The sequence below is a fragment of the Leucoraja erinacea genome, chromosome 5 (genome assembly GCF_028641065.1).
Source record: "Leucoraja erinacea ecotype New England chromosome 5, Leri_hhj_1, whole genome shotgun sequence".
NCBI lineage: Eukaryota > Metazoa > Chordata > Chondrichthyes > Rajiformes > Rajidae > Leucoraja > Leucoraja erinaceus.
The window spans coordinates 20,616,040-20,636,281 of record NC_073381.1 but is presented as its reverse complement, the minus strand read 5'-3'; the positions used below and the strand labels follow the sequence as shown (position 1 = coordinate 20,636,281).

Sequence of the window (20,242 nt, the reverse complement as noted above, 5' to 3'; positions counted from 1 at the left end):
AGGTTGTGGATAATGAAGTAGGTTTTCAAAGTCTACAGAGAGATTTATGCCAGTTGGAAGAGTGGGCTGAAAGATGGCAGATGGAGTTTAATGCTGATAAGTGTGAGGTGCTACATCTTGGCAGGACAAACCGAGATGAGAAGAACTTTTTTCAAAGTGGTGAATCTCTGGAGCCACAGATTTATGCCAGTTCATTGGCTATATTTAAGAGGGAGTGGTGGCCCTTGAAAGGGGATGGCAGATGGAGAGAAGGCAGTACGGGATACTGAATGATCAGCCATGATCATATTGAATGGCGGTGCAGGTGCTACCTACTCCTGCACCTAATTTCTAGGATGTTTCAAATCAAAATAAGACGTACATGGTAAATGTTAGGGAATTGAAGAATGCAGGTGAACAGGGATCTAGGAATAACTGTGCACAGTTCCCTGAAAGTGGAATCTCATGTAGATAGGGTGGTAAAGAAAGCTTTTGGTGTGCTGGCCTTTATAAATCAGAGCATTGAGTATAGAAGTTGGGATGTAATGTTAAAATTGTACAAGGCATTGGTGAGGCCAATTCTGGAGTATGGTGTACAATTTTGGTCGCCTAATTATAGGAAGGATGTCAACAAAATAGAGAGAGTACAGAGGAGATTTACTAGAATGTTGCCTGGGTTTCAGCAACCAAGTTACAGAGAAAGGTTGAACAAGTTAGGGCTTTATTCTTTGGAGCGCAGAAGGTTAAGGGGGGGGGGGGGGGGGGGACTTGATAGAGGTCGTTAAAATGATGAGAGGGATAGACAGAGTTGACGTGGATAAGCTTTTCCCCACTGAGAGTAGGGAAGATTCAAACAAGGGGACATGACTTGAGAATTAAGGGACAGAAGTTTAGGGGTAACACGAGGGGGAACTTCTTTACTCAGAGAGTGGTGGCTGTGTGGAATGAGCTTCGAGTGAAGGTGGTGGAGGCAGGTTCGTTTTTATCATTTAAAAATAAATTGGATAGCTATATGGACGGGAAAGGAATGGAGGGTTATGGTCTGAACGCAGGTATATGGGACTAGGGGAGAATACGTGTTCGGCACGGACTAGAAGGGTTGAGATGGCCTGTTTCCGTGCTGTAATTGTTATATGGTTTATGGTTTAAAATGGTTTTGAGCAGGCTGGACTTTTCGGGAAGGTGCTAAATTCAATATTTTTAGACAGAAGTTCGGGAGGGTACATTTGGAGCAGTTGTTATTAGGTAAGTCACTTAACATCTGAGTAGTTTAAAGGCTAATTGATCGATGTTCGAAACTTACATGATCCAGTAAGGATGCCAAAGAAAGGGAACCTTGGGATGACCAAAGAGTTTGTAAAGGAAATGTCTTTGACAAGTTGGATTAACGAAAATCCTAAAGCTTTTTACACCCAGATTAAATAGAAGACAATAACCACAGAGAAGGTCGGGAATTTATCAAGGATAAATGAGGGAATTTGTGCGTGGAGTCTGGGGATGTATACGAGGTACTAAATGAGCACACCAATGGCTCTACATCCTTAAAAGTACATCAAAGTCTCCACTTCTTTAAGAAGGCTTGGGAAGTTTGGCATGTCCCCAACAACTCTCACAAACTTCTACAGATGTTTCTTTATTTAAGAAAGTAAGTAGATAGAATCCATGGAATTATAAGTTGGTCGGTGGCACGGAATCTATCACCATCACAACGAGAATGTGCAAACTCCACATGGCCAGCATCAGAGGATTGAAGAAACAAGGAACTGCAGATGCTGGTTTACCAAGGAAAGGCACAAAAACCTTCACAGGGTCCAGACCGTAAACGTCAACTATTCATGTTCTACAGGGATTCTACCTGACCCATTGAGTTACTCCAGCATTTTGTGTCTTTCATCAGAGGATTGAACGCAGTTATGATTAAAAGGCAACTATACTACTTGCTGTGTCATCTGTGTAAAAAAATGATATAATTATGCTAAGGTGTGATAAACTACCAGTACAACATGGTTTACACCAGGGTTTCATTATGGCCAAGAGCATTACCCATGCTCCAATTATAAACATGCACAGTTCTCTGGATGAACATATATATAAAATTTTTTAACAGCAAAATAATTGACGAAGACAAGGCAGGCAGTAAGGTGTCTGCAATTATTCATAATCTGTCAGATAATTATTGGTTACCAAATACCATATGTGACAAAATTTGAGAAATTAAGATTAAAGATTAGTGAAATGTAATCAAATAAGATGGACAATAAAAGAATCAAAGTGCCGGAGAGATGGTCAGGCTATATGTGTGGGAAACATGGATGGGCGATATTTTGGATTGGCAGACAGGTGAACAAAGGTAAGAGATGGAAAAAAGACAAAATATTGTGATCAGCAGAGATGAGACACAAAATGTGAAGTCAGAAAGGGAAATAGGTGGGGCGGGACAGTGGGAGAAATAGGTGCCCCATCGCATGCAGGTGGGGCATAGGAAAGAAAAAAGCGTGGGGATGTAGTTTAGTTACCTAAAATTGGGGAATTAAATTGTCATCTCATTGGGTTGTAAGATAGCCAAGTGGAATATGAGGTGCTGTTCCTCCAGTTTGTATGGCATCACTCTGGCAATGGAGGAGACGCAGGACAGAAAGGTAATTATGGGATTGAGAAGGGGTGGTTCAAATGGTTAGTAACCAGGAGATCCCGCAGGCCTTGGTAGACCAAGCACAAGTGTTTGGCGAAAGGGGTTGGTCTCGTTGATCTAAAGGAGGCCACATCTAAAGCGAACAATGAGTGAGACCGCATGCAAATATAGTGGAAAAAAAGTATATCACTTTGAAGAATATCAGGACGTTTTCTCCCAAGAAAATCTTTTTGCCTTCCAACACTCTCTACCTTTGAACACATGAGATTATCCAGAACTATAGTGTTTTGATCTCCCCAAATTTAAATCACCCTGCTATCAGAGCCCTCATCTCTAGTTTCCCCTCCCTAAATCTCTGAGCCCTTTTTCTTTTTGTTTCTTATTCTAAAGCAGTCATCAAAATCTGCCCTTACAAACAATCATTTTATCGACTGTTCTTCAACGTACGTTTGGTTTCAAAATTTCCAGAAAACAATTTTGGATTTGTAGGTATAGTAAAAGAGCCTTACAAATGGAGACACAAAACCTTGCAGTTGCTGGGAACTTGAGCAGAACCCAAACTGTTGGAACTGTTGGCAGCATCTCTGGAAGTTAATGGAGTCAAAATTTCGGGTTGGAACCATTCTTTAAGTCTGACCCTTGATGTTATCTGTCCATTTCCATCCACGGATGCTGCCTAACCCGCTGAGTTCCTCCAGCAGTTTTTTTTTATAAAATGGAAATTGTTTAAAAGCTTTTGTTTGTAGAAATCAGTAACAGTCAGAAAATCAATGCACAGGAGACAAAACAAACAATAGGTATTTTTATATTGCTGATTTCTAACCACAAAATACCAAGCCTCTAATTAAAGCACAATTTTGTTGATTAAATCCATTGATTTATTTTTCTGAATTGTTGTGCTGGGAAATGAACCACCAATTTTGCTCCGAAGAAGTCTTGACCCGAAACATCACCCATTCCTTTCCTCCAGAGATGCTGTCTGATCCACCAAGTTACTCCAACTTCCCGTGTCTATCCAGTTTAAACCAGCATCTGCAGTTTCTTCCTATGCATAGCAACCTTTCTCCACTGGCTTCAAATATGGAGCACACGAAAATTTAAAAAATAAAGCAAAAGCATATCCTCACACCAATCAAATTTTCCATTTTCTTCCATTAGTCCTCAATCATTAAAAATACTACCCTATCACCAAGCCGTGTTATATGTGAACCATCAAGGCAAAGTTATAAAAACATTTAGATGATAGTCAAATGTAAACATTAATTGATCAAAAACAGAAGGTGAATATGTCCTAGGATCGTGTACAACAAAATTAACCAATCAACCTGTCCAATTAAACTAAAGCTATTAGTGCTGAATAATACCGTTCAAATCCAATTATGGATGGCACAATGGTTAAAAATGAAGTCCTAATTAATTACAATTTGTTCTTTGAACCAAACGGGCCCGTCTCCGTCTCCCAATGACTCAACAACCTCTCAAAGTGAAAAGTTGGCTTACACAGATTACATTTGATTCCTGATATGTACTAAGTGATCTAATCACAGGACAGTGTTTTTTTTTTAATATTTTATTTTATTAGAAGTAAGTACAGTCATATGGCACCAAAGTGCCTAATATATATTTTCATAATACATTTTATGTACAACTTTTTTTTTTGTTACATTGAAAAAAGATGAGAATAAGAAAAAGAAGTTAGATAGTAAAGGATAGAAAGATGTGAAATATATAGTGTGTGAAGAAAGAAAATGAGTAAATGAAGAAAGTTGAGAGAAAATAGTGAAAATAAAATAAAATAAAAAAGAAAAGGAGATCATTATTTATAATCTTGACCAACCCTCGTCCAGTCCTGAAACAGTTATTTTTTACAATTGTGTTGCACCATATGATTCCAAAAAAACGACGAATGGAGACCAACTCGTTATGAATTGGTCTGATTTATCCATTAGGAGGAATCAACAGGTCAGTGTTAAAGATTCAAAATAAAATTACAAGGCAACCTGTATGTATTTATACAAATTTAAACAGCTGTATTGTGCATCCTATTTGTGTTCACAACTGAACCCAGAAATTAGGTTGTACATAACGATGGAGAGGGCGAAACTGGAAAGGACAAAATACAGGGTTCGTACACTTGGAACAGCTATAAATTCAGGGACTTTCAAGGTAATAAAATCCTATTTTCAAGGACCAAAATCCAGCAAACATTGATGGTTTATCGGAGACTTGTACATAAATTGCTTGGTATTGGATGATTTGAATCTGTACCAAATGACAGCAAGTTGGGTGGTCACCAGGTAAGAGTTGATTGAAAATCATGTTTTGCACACCTATGGTACAAAGAAAAATCAGATTTCAACTCAAAGTTCCTTCGAAGTTATGAACCATTGATATAGCTTGAATTATTGCCACATGCCCTTTGGAATTTGGAGTTGAGACCCTGTTTTCTGTTGTGTTACTTGTGTGCTCTGATGTACAGACACTGATTTTCATGAAAATCTGAGAAGGTGATCAGTCAATCCATTAGTCCAGATTGCACAGAACTAAACTAAACTACATAATAATTACACACAAGATGGTTAACTTGTCTATATTCATACTACAATAGAGCACTGATGGTCCATTTTCTCATCTCTTAGTTGTTGAATCTGAAACCATTATAATGGGAAACTTTGCTTTTCAACCAGTCCTGCAAACTTATACTGTCCCTGCCTGTTTCAAAGTCTCCACTATTGTCCCTGTACCCAAAAAGACAAGGATTACTGGTCTTAATGACTACGGGCCTGACGCACTGACCTCTGTAGTCATCAGGCATGAGACCGGAAAAAAAATGAAAAAAGAGGAAGAGAGATGGGGGTCCATGGTGGAACCCTGGTAGGGTTCTAAGAGCCAACGCCCCTGGCGGGTATAAAAGGGGGCTGCATCCCCTTTATGCAGAACATTTTTGATAATTGTACCTGGAAATGACACCGTTTTCTTGCTTATTTACCATTAATTTATACTTACATTTTTTTAATTGTTCCTTAAAATAACTTGCTCGTCACTTAATTTACACAGAAAATTTGTGATAATCATACCTTAAAATGACACTAACTCCTTGCTTGTTTACACTTAACTTATATTGAAAATATTTTATTTTGCACCTACACCTACTTGTGACATGATACCTATTCCTTGCTTGTTTTCTCCAATTAGAGAGAAGTATCCTTTACATCGGAAATTTTTATAATTATACCTTGAAATTACACAATTTCCTTGCTCGATTACCCTTAATTTATACTGTAATTTTTTTAAATTATACCTTGCAACAGGGGCCTCCAAACTTTTCAGCATGAGGGCCACATTATATATTTGGCACAATTTGCAGGCCGTAGGAAAAAATAAATGTCAGTTTTATAAATGTAATGAACTCAAAAAAGAACACATAAAACAAATGGAAGAAATTCAAAAAAAACACGTAAACATCAATCAAGGTTAACCAACAAAATCAGAAAGTTTTATGCAACCACATTAATAGGAAGGATGGGACCGCTCTTTTGATTTCAAAATTTCATTGAAACCCTCAACTTGATAGCCTACGGCAAACTGACATGTAAGTTCCCGCGCTACCCAGTGTTGCAGTGCTAATTTTTTAGGTGCCGGAGCTGTCAAACAGGATTTTGACAGCTCCAGCACATCATTTCAGGTTTGTGTGGGGGAGGGCAAGCTAGTCTCCCAAGAGGCTCAAACAAGTTTACAGCCCATCACTACATCCCAGTGTATAACTAGTACAATAAAACATATAATACTTAATTTAATAATATGACAAAATATTGCACGGGTTGCACTCACTAATTATCATGAAATATAATTATCAAGCAAGTAAAGATCATGTATTTTCAGAGCTGCCAGCCCGCCACCAACTCGCCCTGACTCTCCCGCAGCTCTGGGCCCACACACACACACACACACACTCACACATACCCCCACACACTCACTCCTTCGACCCTTGCCTCTCCTCCGGCCACGAGGGACGATACCTCACCAGAGTTCCAGTCACCAGGCCCACAACCTCCATGATGAAGACAGCACGTGGTCTGACTCTGCTGGGTCCTAGAGCTCCTTACTTCCTACAGGGATCGTCGCCACAAACATATCTAACAATGTTTCCCGACTTTTAATAAAAAATATGCATTGTAAACGATGAAAAAACACCACATTACTCTGCATGAATTAACACTTATCATAAAAAAGTGAATTTTCAAGGATTTAAGGACCTATGATAAATCCAAGGACATTCAATGCTTGAAAAACAGAGTTTCAAATTCCAGGACTTTGAAGGACCGTACGAGCCCTGAAAATAACAAGTAGAAATGTGTTCTGTCCAATTCATCTGAAATAGAAGATATTATACAAGACTGTAAATTTCATCTGCTTGGGTAATCTCTCAGGATTGGGGATGTTGTTTTTTTTAAGTTTAGTTTAGAGATACAGCACGAAAACAGACCCTTTGGCTCAGAGTCCATGAGTTCGTGGTCAGATGCAAGCCTGGGCGATGTCATATGGAGGACAGGCTGTTGCCCATGCAGCACGTCACCCCTCTCCACGTCGCTGATCAATCCAAAGGAACACAGGGCCGTTACAGTTTGGCACCAGCTCCGTCACAGGAGCTGCCAGAGCGAGGTTGTAGACAACGACGAACTGCCTTAGGGGCTCCGACTCCGGATTTTCTTGAGGTTTACTCCTGGAGCATTTTCCATAACTGGATTTAGCCACAAGGCAGTGGAGGTTTTAAATCAGAGCTTTCCCTCTCCGAGACGTACTGCCTTCCCAGGCTGACGAGCCCCACCTGCCCGATACTCATGGGGGGGGGTGGGAGCGTCTACCTTCCCGTGCAGGTCGATAGCACCTGCCCACTGCCCATAAGGTATTCCCTTTGTATTACACGACTTTCAATAAGAATATAAAGCAGGATAGTAAAAGCTTCTTTAGGTATGTGAAGAGGAAAAAATTAGTTAAGACCAAAGTTGGACCCTTGAAGACCGAAAAAGGTGAATTTATTATGGGGAACAAGGAAATGGCAGATGAGTTGAACAGGTACTTTGGATCTGTCTTCACTAAGGAGGACACAAACAATCTCCTGATATAGTAGTGCCAGAGGATCTGGGTTGACGGAGGAACTGAAGGAAATCCACATTAAGAAGGCTGATAAATCCCCAGGGCCTGATGGTCTGCATCCCAGGGTACTTAAGGAAGTGGCTCTAGAAATTGTGAATGCATTGGTGATAATTTTCCAATGTTCTATAGACTCAGGATCAGTTCCTATGGATTGGAGAGTAGCTAATGTTATCCCACTTTTTAAGAAAGGCGGGAGAGAGTTAGCCTGACATCGGTGGTGGGGAAGATGCTGGAGTCAATTATAAAAGATGAGATAGCCGAACATTTGGATAGCAGTAACAGAATCAGTCTGAGTCAGCATGGATTTACGAAGAGGAAATCATGCTTGACTAATCTTCTGGAATTTTTTGAAGATGTAACTAGGAAAATGGACAAGGGAGAGCCAGTGGATGTAGTGTACCTGGACTTTCAAAAAGCATTTGATAAGGTCTCACATAGGAGATTAGTGGGTAAAATTAGGGCACATGGTATGGGGAGTAGATTGCTGACATGGATAGAGAAGTGGTTGGCAGACAGGAAACAAAGAGTTGGGATTAACGGGTCCCTTTCAGAATGGCAGGCAGTGACTAGTGGGGTACCGCAAGGGTCGGTGCTGGGTCCACAGCTATTTACAATATACATCAATGATTTGGATGAAGGGATTCAAAGTAACATTAACAAATTTGCAGATGACACAAAGCTGGGTGGCAGTGTGAACTGTGAGGAGGATGCTATGACAATGCAGGGCGACTTGGACAGGTTGGGGGAGTGGGAAGATGCATGGCAGATGAAGTTTAATGAGGATAAATGTGAGGTTATCCACCTTGGTAGCAAAAACAGGAAGGCAGATTACTATCTAAATGGCATCAAGTTGGGAAAAGGGGAAGTACAACGGGATCTGGGGGTCCTTGTACATCAGCCTATGAAAGTAAGCATGCAGGTACAGCAGGCAGTGAAGAAAGTGAATGGCATGTTGGCCTTTAACTTTTTCTCACAGAGAGTGGTGAGTCTGTGGAATTCTCTGCCTCAGAGGGCGGTGGAGGCAGGTTCTCTGGATGCTTTCAAGAGTTAGATAGCGCTCTTAAAAATAGCGGTGTCAGGTGATATGGGGAGAAGGCAGGAACGGGGTACTGATTGGGGATGATCAGCCATTATCACATTGAATAGCGGTGCTGGCTCGAAGGGCCGAATGGCCTACTCCTGCACGCACCTATTGTCTATAAATGTCTGTTTCAGGAATCTGTTATTGGCATGTTGCTGAAATGGCCTATCCAACAGGACCACACCATTTATAACCATTCTATTGGCCAATAAATTATAAATGAATATTCAATAAAGCCAGGCAAATAACAAAATCCAGAAAATTTTGAATTCTACATAATAATTTTTCAAGAATTATTCATAAGTTTCCAAGCAGAGAGTTCAGATACTTGTGCATCCTCAAAGTTGCAAATTTGGAAAATCTCTTGCCTCTTGCTTTCGTCTTCGGTAAAAGATGACGAATCTTCAATGTAAGCAATACTAAAACTGTTCTTCGTTTGTCATAAAATGCTTAGATTATTGTTAATGCAAATGTAAAAACCATAAACTCTGAACACAACTGGATGAAGACATGGATGCTGGGGAAGTTGGAGAAGGTAGTACTGATGTCTTGAAGACAGTCCAGTTTATAGCTGAGAAGATTCAATTCAATTCAATTTATTTGTCATTTGGACCCCTTGAGGTCCAAACGCAATGCCGTTTCTGCAGCCATACATTACAAACAAATAGACCCAAGACACAACATAATTTACATAAACATCCATCACATCGCTGTGATGGAAGGCCAAAAAAAACTTATCTATCCACTGCACTCTCCTCCCCCCCCCGATGTCAGAGTCAAAGTCAAAGCCCCCGGCTGGCGATGGTGATTGTCCCGCGGCCATTAAAGCCAGGCCGGGTGGTGCAAGGTCGCCCACCGGGTCTTGGTGTTGGAGCCCCCGGCGTGCGCTCGCAGAGTCACGCGGCCATTCCAAGCCGCGCGGAGCGGTGCTCTAAGGCCCCGCTCCAGGAGCTCTTCAACCCCGCAACTCGGGCGGGAGAAGTTGCGTTGCGGGAGCCCTGAAAAGCGGTCTCCCTCCAGTGACCCGCGGGCTCCCGGTGCCGCCGTCCACCAGACCCGCAGTTGCAGCCTCCGAATCTCCGGAGGTCGGGCCGCAGCAGCAGCAGCCACCACCGCTCCACCCGCTCCGGACTCGGCCAGCTCCGCGACGGTGAGGTGAGTCGTCGGCACCAGAGTCCCCGGTCTTCTCCTGTTGGAGGCCGCTCCTCGTTGCAGCCCCAACGACAACGGAGACCCGACAAAGAAAAGGTCGGGTCTCCCGTGCAGGAAGAGATTAAAAGTTACCCCCTCCCTCCCACCCCACCCCACCCACATACACATACCCCAACAAAAAATAACAAAAACTACATAAAAACATAGACAAAAAATAATAAAAACGCAGACAGGCTGCAGAGGCCGCTGCTGACGAGAGTCGCGCCGCCTACCGTAGGCAAAATCAAAAATGTCCCTGGGACCTGATCAAGGTTATTCTAGGGCATTGTGAAGAGCTAAGGATGACATTTCTGGGCAACTGGCAAAGATCTTTATATTATCAATAGCCACAGATGAGATGCTGAGAAGCGTGTTCAGCTCTGGCTGAACAATTTTTAATCATGTGATGTGGACTCGATAAGAAGTTGTCCAATATCACCCCCTCTGAATGCTCAAACCTCCGTTCACTCAGTAACAATCTCAATAATGTCATCAAGCCCGTTCACACAGGTGTTGTTGTATTCTGGCAATCTGACCTCCACCACGCTAAGACTAGGCGTCAGCTCTCAAACAACTCATACCTATCCTTTGACAATGACCCGACATAATATCACAAGCCACCATCTCTCAGACCTCACTAATCTCATCACCTCTAGTGATCTCCCCTCCACACCCTCCAACCTCAGTACCCCGACTGTCAGTTTTTGCTGGGTAGGTGGAACACTCTTTGATCCAAACATACCCTGGCACCATTCCCCAACTGGTTCTCCACTACACTTACATTATATCGGGGTAGCCTCCTGTACCCATGCAAAATTAATTAATCTGATTAATTTTTCTGCTGATTTTCATCCTGCCCTCAGATTCATTTGAACTATCACCGACACCTCACTCTCCTTTCTCAATCTCTCTATCTACATCACAGGGGACAGACGATGTACTGACATCCACTACAAACCCACTAATACCTACGGGTACCATGACTACTTCGTGGTTTGCTTGGCAGTTGTTTTGTACATGGGATAAAATTAGACTGACTTTTAAAATTAAAAACACCCATTCAGTAACAAGTCAGGATTTCAGCTATCCTTTACAATATATTTCTCTTAAAATCTACTTCCATGGTTCGTGATATGAAAAATCAGATTTATATTTTATCATGTTTGTTCACAATATAACATTAATTGGGACAAAATTCACTGCAAACTCAGACACTGGTGTTATTTATGAATGGTACAATTTATGCTTTGATTCCCTGGTCCTCTAATGCTGACATTATGCCATTTAGTTGAACTCATTAATTGTGGCAAGACGGAAATCATTTCAAATAGAACAATTTATTTTGTATCTCAACAGCAATATAAAAAGATTCTTCTAAAACAGAACAGAAAATATCTCAAGTTTAAAAATTTTAAACGTGTAACAAATTCTGCATTAAAACAAAAGGAAATCTTGAGGCATCGAAGGATATGGTCATATTATGAGCAAATGGGATTAATGTGGGTGGGCAAACAGGATGGCATGGACATTGTGGGCCAATGTTCTGAATGACTATAACTGGCGATCAAGCTGTTGGTTATCTTTCATTTCAGATGAACACTTGAATTTACTTGACTGTTAACAACTGAAGTATTCCTCTCCACAGCAGTTTTAACTACCTTTAACTACCAATGAAGACAAGACAACATGAAAGTATTTTTGAAAAAGGATGCACAATCCAGAACCATCATTTTGTCCTTATGTTGCTGCTAACCCTTTAAGGGAGGGTCAAAATTACACATTTGAACAAATTAACACTTTAGAGTTGAATGTTGGGCTTATAGGACTTGATAGTACAATCCCTACTATAATTGGCACCTTTGTACTATCTTGAGTGGGGGTAGGGGAAAAAGCATTATTCAGAAATGTGAAATTCTTAAGAATTACAAATACAATATAGAAGCAACCAGATTGGCTGCAAGGGCAAAAAAAAAGATCTAATTTAAAAATTGCTGCCTACATTCTGATTCTATAATCAAGGTCCCAAAATAATCAGGAATTGATTTGAGAAACAGGGCTAGATATTCAACACTGGTTTAATTAGACAAATGTAATTATAGAATGGGTCTAAGAATCTCTGCAATCTGATTGGCTAAAAGCTGCTGCTGTACCGTGTAATTATTTTTACCGGACGTATGATTTTTTATTTTTATTTTTATTTTACTTTTTTCCCCCCATTCTATAAAACAGATGATGCACAGGTCTATTTCGTGCTTTGGATGGAATTGTGTGCACGCGGAAACTTTGGAATGGTCTAAAACACACTCGGCTGCGCCTCGTGTGTTTAAACCATTCCAAAGTTACCTTGTGCACACAATTCCTACGATGCACTCAGACCTGTGCATCATTTGTATACTGATCTTACCAGTTTAAATAAAACACTGAAGAGACCTTTAATACAATTTAAAAGATAAAGATAATTGTTAAAATGAATTGCTAAGCTGTGATTAATAAAGGAGATTGTTAAAATGAAGTGTAGAATCTTTGCTATAGCAAAATATTTTCCTAATTTGTGGGCTGAAGAAAGACACTGAAAAATCCACGTAAACTAGTTTTATCCAGTACCTTCATTGTAATGGAAATACTTATTTTTCCTTAGACTATACATAAATAGACAATAGACAATAGGTGTAGGAGTAGACCATTCAGCCCTTCGAGCCAGCACCGCCATTCAATGTGATCATGGCTGATCATCCCCAATCAGTACCCCGTTCCTCCCCATATCCCGACTCTGCTATCTTTAAGAGCCCTATCTAGCTCTCTCTTGAAAGTATCAAGAGAACTGACCTCCACTGCCTTCCGAGGCAGAAAATGGAATTTGAGCGTCAATTTTTACTTCTGGTGTAAAATGGTGATTAATTACTAAATTGATTAATCATATATAATTTACTTAATTATTTGCTACACTTATTTATAGACCTTTTGGAATTTGCACAACAAAAAAAGCGTGGAAATGCATTAGCCCACTTTTTTTTGTGAATAGCTCCGGAATCCCTGGATTAGGCAGGATAAGAGCAAATAGATTAACCGGTAACTATCACTGGCAGGAATAAAAGAAACTCAACAATGTGAAAGACAATGAATGCAGATCCTATGTTAATTTAACAATCCAGCCAAGTGCTGATCATAAATCAACTTGATCCTGTGATGCTGGTTGGACACTTTATATTTTGGCAATAAAAGCAGTTGCAGGGACCGAGGAAGCAAATGTTCTTCTAAAACAAGTCCGGCATTTTGTTTCATAGAAACATAGAAACATAGAAATTAGGTGCAGGAGTAGGCCATTCGGCCCTTCGAGCCTGCACCGCCATTCAATATGATCATGGCTGATCATCCAACTCAGTATCCCGTACCTGCCTTCTCTCCATACCCTCTGATCCCCTTGGCCACAAGGGCCACATCTAACTCCCTCTTAAATATAGCCAATGAACTGGCCTCAACTACCCTCTGTGGCAGAGAGTTCCAGAGATTCACCACTCTCTGTGTGAAAAAAGTTCTCCTCATCTCGGTTCTAAAGGATTTCCCCCTTATCCTTAAGCTGTGACCCCTACCGAGCATTATATCTTGGGTATAGTTCAGAGTCTCTTACTGAGAAGGGCTGTTTGTGACTAGAATGGAATTCTGTCCAAGCAACACTTCACCTTTGGACCATGCAAAATACCTGTACAATCACATTCTAAGGTGACGAATGCAGACAACGTACTGTCTGAATACAAAAATGAGAGAAGCATTCCCATTGGAGGACACTCATTTTCTTCATGAAAAGGGTAGTTTCCTTTCAACAGGTTTTAAAACAGGTTCAAAATCTCTTGGCTAAGTTTAATTTTTGCAATCTGGACACGTACACCTAACACGAGAGGTTTTGGGTATTTGAAGACCAGCTCACCTTTTAGTTCACTTCAATCCCACACTCCTGGTCTTTTGGCACCTGGTGTAAAGGAATGCGAGTGTTGGTTCTCTGGCTCCATTGACCAGTCCCATGTGCTGCCAGGAAAGGTTCTTTACATGTCTAGGCAGCAGGCTTGTCAGGGGGTGACACTGTCCACATGATCAATTCTCCTTTGCTGTCAGCTTCACAGCTGGACAATAGTGTGAATGCATGGCATCACCTTTTAAGATTCAGGTATTTTGCAAATAATAGGCACTGCAGAACCCTAATTGCTGAGGAAAATATTTTAATTTGTATTGTTTTAAGTTTTTTGTGAAATAAAGTTTGTAGCAAAAAGCTTAGCTAACATGATCAAGATTAAATGTAGATTAAGGTCGCATGAGAAACATTGATTGGTTACAGTGAAATGTTCAGTGATCAGTTGCCCAGGACTGGATTGTACCTTTCCCAAAAATAACAAAAAACAGTGCACCAAACACATCAATACAAGCAGCAATGTAAAACACAGTTCGCCATTCTGCAACTGTATGCTGTGGAATGAAAAAAAAAGAAATTAAATCCTGATTTAAGTAAAACAGACTACTAATGTAAAATGTACAGATAATCTCATTCTTGCTGTCAGTATTAAAGAAAACAAGATTTTATGGCTATTGAATACATTTCCAATTAATTCCGTTAATGGGTTTATGAATTAATTCCACTGAGAAAAAAAGTCTTGGATAGTCTTCCATACTCTCAAATTAAATATTTATTTCATAAAAGCATACTTTACTTAATTTATAGCTCTACTTCTCTCCTTCTCCTGAGTTCGATGTCATTTCAAAACAGGTTGCATTATTCAGAAACTAAATATAATTCTTCAATACCATACCTAAACCCATCATCTCATTAACTAGAAGAGTTCTACCTCTGCCATATTTCTACTCCACGTTGCATATTTTAATGATATGGAATTTCATTAGATCAAAATCCTGCAACTCTACTCAGTTGCAGGAGCAATGTCATGCTGTAATGATTCAAGCTTGTGGCTCACTAGTGCCACCTATATGATTAGTTAGTGATGGGCAATACTTTCTGGCTTAATTAGTTCTTGCCATAACAGACAAAAGACCATTTCAAGAACTGCCAAAATCCAAAAGATTTGTCCTATTCTGTCTGCCTCTGCAAAAAGACTAACATTCTATTTTCGACCATTACTGTGACATACAGAATAGGACAAATAATTTACTTACGTAGAGGTCCAATCTAAACATTATCATTTCAACAAATGAATGCTAAAATAAAGAGATTCATGTCAAGGTAGTCATCACTTTTCACTTGTTCAAAATATTTATAATACTTACATTGGAAGTTAAGACTTTGGCAATAACTGGTCCTACCATTCCTGGAATTGTGGCAAATGTGTTTGTGATCCCAAGTAAAATTCCTGCATATCTAATGACCACAAAATAAACGATTTGAGTTCAATAATAAATGTACAGAAAACTATAGAAATATACATAAATTCTTCCACTCCATACAACAATGGTATCACATGATATAGTGGATGTCAACACTATCCCCTGCAATGGAGATAGTGAGGTCAAGAAATGGTAGGGAAGTGTCAGAAGTGGTCCAGGTCTATTTGAGTGCCGGATGGAAGTTAGTGGTGAAGTGGATGAAGTCAGTGAGTTGTGTGCGGGTGCAGGAGGTAGCACCAATGCAATCGTCGATGTAGAGGAGGTAGAGGTCGGGGATGGGGCCCTGGAACGTCTCGAACAAGGATTGTTCGACGTACCCTACAAAGAGGCAGGCATAGCTGGGGCCCATGCGCGTGCCCATAGCTACACCTTGTAATTTGGAGGAAATGGGAGGAGTCAAACGGAAAGCTATTAAGGGTAAGGACCAAATAATGCCTAATGGTAGAAGTCCAACAGAAAATCTGTGATCGATAGGCTCAGCTTCTCGCCGAGAACTATGATATGCATTAAAGCCACTCCAACTAACAAGTTGAAACAGTCACATCCCAAGTAATAAAAACTCAGTTGCAACGGTATTCCTGTGGAAATCTTAAAATTCCGTAGTGTAAATCCTCAGGCATTCCGCTATCTATTTGTTCAAATTTTGAAAGGGGACAACCTACCAGGGGGATGCTGTAATCATGACCATCTGTAAGAAAGGAGGCTACAAACGCTCTACTCTGATAAAGGAAAGATCATCACCAAGGTCCTTCCGAACGGTTTCCTCCTCGTAGAATGAAGAGCTGTTCCTTGAATCGCAGTACCGATAGAGGAGCCAGGACCAGAAACATTAACTGAATCTCATTCCACAGATGTTGCCTGGTCTACTGAGTTTTTCCAGCATTTTCCATTGGCATTACCTTATTTCTTCCAGTTATGATAAATGCCCATCATTGTATATGATTAATCGCATTGCAAATTACTTATCATTGCAGTTGGGGGAAGGTACTACCAAAGCATAATTAAAAGAAAGAAAACATCCAAACCTTCTGACAGAGATTAAGATGTTAATTTTGGAAGAACACAAATTATTTGAAGTGGAAAAAGCAATTTCTCTTTCCCACAGTTTTAATGGGGGAGCTTTGGAAAATCATTTTGTTTTTCAATATATCAGGTTCACAATAAATCAGGTTCACTTACGATGGAGCAATATCCAGATGATTAATATTGAATCCAGACATACTGAAGCCTCCTAACGCAGAAGATATTGTAACAAATAACACAGCCACTGTATAATTACAGCCTATATATCCAGTAGCAACCAGGAATATTGCAGGCCCGATCATACCTGTAACAAAACAAAAATTATTAGGGTTATTATACAGGTGTAAACAAGAAATTAGTTTTCCTTTTTCAGTTGCTACATTTCTGAACTCTCTGGAGATCTTAGTTACTGCACTTAAAAACAATCAATTGTATATGGCAGGCACTGCTTTTAAGGGTCGGTTTTTGCTTCAGCAAATCTGAACGCAGCAAGTGAAAAATACCAGGACTAATTGCTCTAATTGTAGAAAAAGAATTGCAGATCCAGGTTAATACGCAAAAGGATACAAAGTGCTGGAGTAACTCAGCAGGCCAGGCTGCATCTTGGAGAACATGGATAGGTGTTGATTAAATTCAGTACCTAGCAAATTCCAATTTTACTACGAGGAGTAATTTTGATCACACAACATGTCGATGATATGCTACAAAATACTAAGTTATCCTCTTGGTTCCAAACTATTTAGGTATCTCATACAAAATGCTTAGGTTCTAAAAATAAAAAAAGTGGGTAGCAAGATAGTTGATGTATTTGTTCCATTAGATTAAAACATAGCAAGTGGAACTATTCAAAATGGAATGGGGATAGAAGCAGGAAACTACATGCCAATTATCTTAACATCAGTCTTAGGAAAATGTTACAAGTTATTTTCAACCAGTTGAACACCGATTTTCTGGCACCCTGGGTTTTAGAGCCTTTCTGGATTATGTGTGTTTCTGGCCCAACAGCAGTCACGTGATAATAAAACGACAGTACACCTCTGGCCCACTAATGATACCCCTCCCATGTCTCAAAAGCACCATGAAATGCCAGAAACTTAAATAAAACAAATATAAAATATAAACTAAATTTGAATGGAATGACCTGCCATCCCGTCCCTGGCTTGCACCATCTCCACAGCCGTTTAGATTCCCGGCTTCCGACGCCACTCCCGACTCACAAGGTGTACCAGCAAGCCCTTTATTAGGTCAAGCTCTCTGGAGAATAGATACTTTAGGTGACATTGAGACCTTTCCAAAGACTGATTCAGTCGGCTGAGTTACTCCAGCACTGAGCAATTTCACTTTAAAACTAGGCGACGATACCGCTAGCCTGCACCAGCGAGCCATTCTTTACTGGTTCACACGGCTGGTGCAGCTCATGTTGTAGCTCTTCAGTGTGCCCCCTCGGTCACCGTGGGACACCCTCCCCTTTCACCTGCTGTCACTTCCAAGGTGGAGTATGTTGGCGAATCAGGGGGAGGAGGAGGAGGCAGCGGTGGTGGGGCAAGGTGGGGATGGGAGGAGGAAGCCCTAGCCTCTGACAAGGTCGCCTTCCCCTTCTCTTCCCCAGCCCCTTCTCTTCCCCTACCCCATCCCCCCCCCCCCCCCCCCCCCCCCCCCCCATGTAATGTGTGGTGTCTCACAGAGATTGGTGTTGGTGCCTCAGTTTCACAATTATATAAACAACTTGGATGAAGGCACTGAAGGGAGGGTTGCAACATTTTCTGTTTATGTTGAAATAAGAAGGAAAATATATTTTGAATAGAACACAAGGAGACTACAAAGGGTAGGTGTATGGGCTAAATGTTAACAAATGGAATAAAAATGTGGGAAAATGTGAATTGGTTCATTTAGTCTGGATAAATTTAAAAAACATCGAACAAAAAGGTGTGAGAGTGTAGAATTTTGAAATGCAGAGAAAAATGGGTGTTTTAGTATTCAATTCATTAAAGGCAGTACACATATTTATTGTGTAATTTGGAAAGCTAACAATGTTATTGTCCAAGTCCAGGGAAATTTAGTATGTGTAGGAAAGTAATGCTTCAATTATGTAGGACTCTGGTGAGACATATCCTGATTACTGTGAATTTTATTGGATTGCTTATTTAAGAAAGACTGTAAATGCTGGAAACAGTTCAGAGAATTTTTAGGAAACTGTTACTGCGATGAGTAAGCTGGAGGAAAGGTTCGACTGACTTGACTTGGAAGGGCTTGATTGAAGCACTTATGATCCAAGGAGGCCTTAACAGTGTGGATGTGGAGCAGACATTTCCTCATGGTATAATCTAGAACCAAGGGTAGCAGCTGTTTGAAGATAAATGGTCCTTAAATTTGAGACAGAGATGAGGCTTTTTATTTCTCCCAGAGTAATGGGCATTTTTGTTAACACTTTTCATCGAAGAGCCGTGGAACCAGACTTACGTTTTATTTTAGGCTGATGTAGATACTTGATAAGAGGGTGGGTGAGAGGTTACCTGGGATAGGCAGGAATGTGGAATTGAGGTCACAATCTAACTGAATGGCAGAACAAGCTCAAGAGACTGAATGGTCTCTTGCAGCTTCTAATTCATGTTTTATGGATCACTTCAGAGAAGCAATCTGCTCCACTGTTCCATTTGGCACCATGCTTCCTTTCTTTCATATTTTTATTCCATGCAGTACCAATTCACACTTTTTTTTAATCCATTAGCCACTTATTTCCAGATATAACAAAACATGTACGTTTGCATTATAAATGTGGAAATGCTGCTAATAATTATCTCTTTTTAAGCCAATTACTTATGTTACCATCCTTTTCTTCCTTTCACCTTTTTTTAATTTGCCCAACATATTGTCTTTCGAAAATCCAACACATAATTCTATCCATGTATTAAATAGATCCACGCTGTTTAATACCAATAGAGCTCTCAGAGTCATAACGTCATACAGCGCAGAAACAGGTCCTTCAGCCTAACTGATCCATGTAGATCAAGATGCCCCATCTAAGTTAGGCCCAACTAATAATGCAGAGTTCAGCAGCTTGAAGTTACCTGCCTAATTTCTGCTGTTCTGACATGCAGGAACGACATTAACTATCCTAGCTAATTGGCCAATTAACAATTTGACTAATTATTTTATTAATATTGAATTTAATCTGTCAATTCTGGTTTATCAGAATCAAGACCCAAACCATGTCAGCAATTCCTCAGCAATAAAAACAAATATAAATTCTGAACCCCTTACCTATTAAGGTGAATATTTTCCGAACAGCAGATGTAGTCCAATTCTGTTTTTTAATCAGGTAATCAGCAATAAATCCAGTACTGATCATTACTATCCAACAGAAGAGATATGGCAGAGCTGATAAAAATCCATTCTATATGTATATATATAAAGAAATATCATCATTATAGAGGATTTTCCCAATAATGGATTTTATCTTTGGAAATCTTATACGGGAAATAATCAAGTAAAACTTAAAGCAAGCTCCTCCCAAATTGAATACAGCAATAGTAACCCCAATTCTCAGGTTGTGCAACACTCTAACTTGAATTTGCATTAATCTGGGCCCTTTCATATTGACTCAGACTCGTGCCTGGAATGGTAATCAGCAGTCTACCCATTCACCAGGGCTGGAAGAAAAGGACTAATTTCACCGACTCTGTGCAAGTCTATTATGTTGCCTAAACAGCATAATGGTATCAGGCAGACCAGCAAGGCGGTCCCAACTTCATTGTGCCTGAGATCTGACAAAGTAGCCATGGACTTTTGCC

The 20,242-nt window shown here is 40.2% G+C and overlaps 1 protein-coding gene across 1 annotated transcript in view; it reads right to left on the bottom strand.

The window, feature by feature from the left end:
• Window positions 1–14,237: 14,237 nt before the first annotated feature.
• The window catches only part of slc17a5 (solute carrier family 17 member 5), a 34,788-nt gene continuing 28,783 nt past the window's right edge, over window positions 14,238–20,242 (bottom strand). Inside the window, exons 8-11 of the mRNA XM_055635211.1 lie at window positions 19,713–19,845; window positions 16,608–16,755; window positions 15,312–15,402; window positions 14,238–14,498 (exon numbers count right to left, since the gene is read on the bottom strand). Coding sequence (XP_055491186.1) covers window positions 14,379–14,498; window positions 15,312–15,402; window positions 16,608–16,755; window positions 19,713–19,845 — 492 coding nt within the window. The 3' untranslated portion in view covers window positions 14,238–14,378. The remainder of the gene's footprint in view (window positions 14,499–15,311; window positions 15,403–16,607; window positions 16,756–19,712; window positions 19,846–20,242) is intronic.